Below are 3,431 nucleotides of genomic sequence, written 5' to 3'. Positions count from 1 at the left end.
TCCACGTCGCCTAATTTGGGCCCTACATTCCCCCTCTCACGGACCTGTGCAACAGTGTGCATCCCAAAGTGCCACTGCCAAATAACTCCTTTAGAAATTAGAAGTCAAATTGTCCCATGAGAGAGACCTTTGAAACTTTGAAGGATTGTGTCTTTTGGTGAAATGGCGCCAACTTAGAACCGCGCCATCGTCGTAGGCTCGCTCTCACTCTCTGTTTCTTTTTCTTTGGGCACCTGTGGTGTCGCCCAAGCATGTAAGGTTTTGTACACAGAACGAGAATTGCTGACCTGCAAAACCCTCAGCCATGGTGAAGAGGGCTGTTCTTGTGGCATGCAACTATCCCGGGTCTAAAGCAGAGCTTCAAGGGTGCATCAACGATGTGAATCGCATCCACAAAACCCTTATCGAGCGCTTTGGTTTTTCCAAATCCGACATCAATGTTCTTGTCGACACAGACAGCAGCTATACGCAGCCAACAGGTGCCAATATACGGAGTGCTCTCGAGAAGCTTGTCGCAAACACCAAACCTGGTGATGTCCTCTTCTTTCACTACAGTGGACATGGCGTTCGTGTGCCTGCTGAGACTGGGCAGAGCGATGATACGGGCTATGATGAGTGCATTGTCCCGTCCGACATGAATCTAATTACAGGTGATATGCTCTGTTTGTGATCAAAACATTGTATGCATAGGTTTGAGGTGGATGTAGTCTTTCAATGGCACACACATACGTTTTGGGACTTGACATACAGATGAAGCCTGTATAATAGAGCACATGTTGTGGAGAGAGAGAGGCATCAATTGCACTCTTAATGGTTACTGAAGGAGGATATGCATATGCTCGACGCGGATGCAGTAGCTAGTGATGTGTGTGCATTATTTGATTATGCGTGCATCTGTCTGCACTTTTGATGGAAAAGGAGGCATGAATTGCACTCTCATTACATACTGAAGTAGGATGCGCATATCCTTGATGCGGATGCAGTAGGTAGTGTTATGCGTATGTGTTTTTCTGTTTGTATTGACATGTGGATTAAATCTGTATGGAGCAATGCATTAGTGAGACGCCAATTACATCGTTTGACACTTATCTATGACATCATTGACATGAATGGAAATTTTCAGATGATGATTTCAGAGAACTGGTCGATAGAATACCAGCAGGAGCTACATTCACGCTAATATCAGATTCATGTCACAGTGGCGGTCTCGTAAATAATGCCAAAGAGCAGATTGGAGAAAGCTCCAAGCAAGGTGGGAGTGTTGCTGTCCCTGCTCCTGCCCCTGCCCCTGCCTCTACCAAGGCTCCTGCCAAAAAGCCTGCTGGGAAGCGCGAACTTGGTGGTTTTGCGGAAGGACTCAAAAGCTTTGTTTCAGGAAAAATGCATGGAGCTTCTGAGGATGGAGGTGCGGCCGGCATGTCCGACTCTGCTCTTGGAAATGGAGCTCATCAGCATCTTTACAAGGAGCAGGATGAATATTTTCAGAATGTCCCTTATGAGGGCGAAGCGCATGTGAGGAGTCGATCTCTGCCTGTTTCAACACTGCTTGAGATACTGAAGGAGAAGACTGGACGAGATGATCTCGATGTCGGTGCAATCCGTCCAACTCTGTTTCACATGTTCAGGGAACATTCTAGCAATAAAGTGAAGGCATTTGTCAAAGTGATGATGCATGGGATGCATGATGACAATGACGATCAGAACAAGGGTAGTGGTCATCATGATATAAGGGGTGCAGTGGGTGCATTGGCTCATCGCTTTTTGAAACACAAGCTCGATGAGGAAGATAATGCAGATGACTATTTGAAGCCTGCTATGGAGATGGAAGTTGTCGATCGCAAGGCTGCATATGCAGGGGGGAAAGCAGCGGGAAAAATAGGGGGGAAAGCTGGAGGTGGGAAGCCAGGGGGAGCGGGGAAGGCAAATGCTGGCAAGGCCGGGGGATCGAACGCAGGAGGAAAAGCAGAAAGCAAGGAAGAGAAGAAGAGTATGGTGAGTGTGATTAAGGATTTGGGCATTTTGATTAGTGGGTGTCAATCGCATGAAACGTCTGCTGATGCAAACCCAACTGGTAAGGAGGGCGATGCTTATGGTGCAATGAGCAATGCTTTGCAAACTATATTGTCCCAGCAAAAGGGGCCTATTACTAATCATGAGCTTGTGAGTAAACTAAGGGAAGCACTGCAAAAGCAAGGATTTTCTCAGCATCCTGGGCTGTATTGCAATGACGAAAATGCAAGTCGTCCCTTTATATGTTGAGAAGCACAAGCGCTTAAGAATGTGCATGGTCATGCTCTAGGTTAGCTTTGGTGTTGTATTAGAGAGCAAGCATGCTCAAGCATAGAATGCAGCCCACCCACACAGACACTTCCCTATTGGATCCTAGTTTATAGGCCCAAGCGAAACATATTACTTTCTTGGGCTTCCTATAGTGATAGGAAGCATGCACTACATACATACCTTAGGCTTTAACTACTTAACATCGATCAAAACACACACAAAGGTAAAGATTTAAACAGGTATTGACAGGGTTATGAATGTAGGCAAAGGGTTTTCAAATTGACACACAGAGACTTTGAGTTTTATTGTGTTATCAGCCTCGAGCAAGGCAAAACTACTCTTCTACCCCTTTCAATTCCTAGACAAAAATGAACCATGGTGCTGGCACTTTCGTGAACACTTAGTTTTCATAAAGAAGCATACACCTTATGTGCAAATAATGTTATCTCTGAAGATTAAGCTTGAAAGAAATGATTGAAGAAGTGGTCACACTATTTCTTGTATCTCTTGGTTGTCCGCGGTGCTCTCTCTCTAATAAGAAGAGGAAAATGGTATGACCTTTCTATCACCCAAGTGTCGTAGATTGGTTATGCCATTTCCTTACTATCAAGCTTCAGTTTCAATACCTTAGGGGATATGAGGAGGCCATGTGCTCCTATTTAAAAAGCTTGCCAACATTTATTGTCGTATCGACGGAAAAAGCTTCTTTGTGTGATCATGTTCGTTGTTGCTTCTCTACAACATTGCTCCTTGTCATCTCCACTCTTCCATCTCATCACTTTATCCTCAATTTCTAAACTATATTGTGCACTTGCTTCATCCAATTCATGCTAAAATACAGTTTCATCCCGTTTGTGGTGTATGAAATGAGAAAAAAGAATGGGTTACCTGGAACGGGAAATGGGAACAAAGTATGAAGTGCCATTCCTTGTTATGAATACTCATGTTTAAAATATGGAACGGGAAGTTGGAATGGGAACGGGGAACAGAGACCTGAAAATGGTCATTCCTTGTAACTATGAAAGAAAGACCGAGAGAGAAATTCTATGGAATGGGAACAGGGAATGAAGACCTGAAAATGGCCATTCCCTGTAACTATGAAAGAAAGACCGAGAGAGAAATTCTATGGATAGTAGGAATGTGAGCAAGCC

General features: G+C 44.4%; 1 protein-coding gene across 1 annotated transcript; it reads left to right on the top strand.

Moving 5' to 3' along the window:
* Window positions 1–210: 210 nt before the first annotated feature.
* LOC147452339 (metacaspase-5-like) lies at window positions 211–2,648 on the top strand. The gene is made up of 2 exons (XM_086518926.1): window positions 211–650; window positions 1,124–2,648. The coding sequence occupies exons 1-2, from the start codon at window positions 305–307 to the stop codon at window positions 2,257–2,259; spliced, it is 1,482 nt and encodes a 493-aa protein (XP_086375052.1). The 5' UTR covers window positions 211–304; the 3' UTR covers window positions 2,260–2,648.
* Window positions 2,649–3,431: the final 783 nt, after the last annotated feature.

Source organism: Adiantum capillus-veneris, chromosome 8 (assembly GCF_014529385.1).
Source record: "Adiantum capillus-veneris isolate H3 chromosome 8, ASM1452938v2, whole genome shotgun sequence".
NCBI classification, from domain to species: Eukaryota; Viridiplantae; Streptophyta; class Polypodiopsida; order Polypodiales; family Pteridaceae; genus Adiantum; species Adiantum capillus-veneris.
The sequence above is the reverse complement of the archived record's forward strand: the minus strand, read 5'-3'. Positions and strand labels throughout refer to the sequence as shown.

Excerpts from the sequence above, each read along its gene's own strand:
- LOC147452339 (XM_086518926.1), top strand. The coding sequence starts at position 305 with ATGGTGAAGAGGGCTGTTCTTGTGGCATGCAACTATCCCGGGTCTAAA. Across the intron at positions 651-1,123 it reads CGACATGAATCTAATTACAG|ATGATGATTTCAGAGAACTG; the intron begins GTGATATGCTCT and ends GGAAATTTTCAG.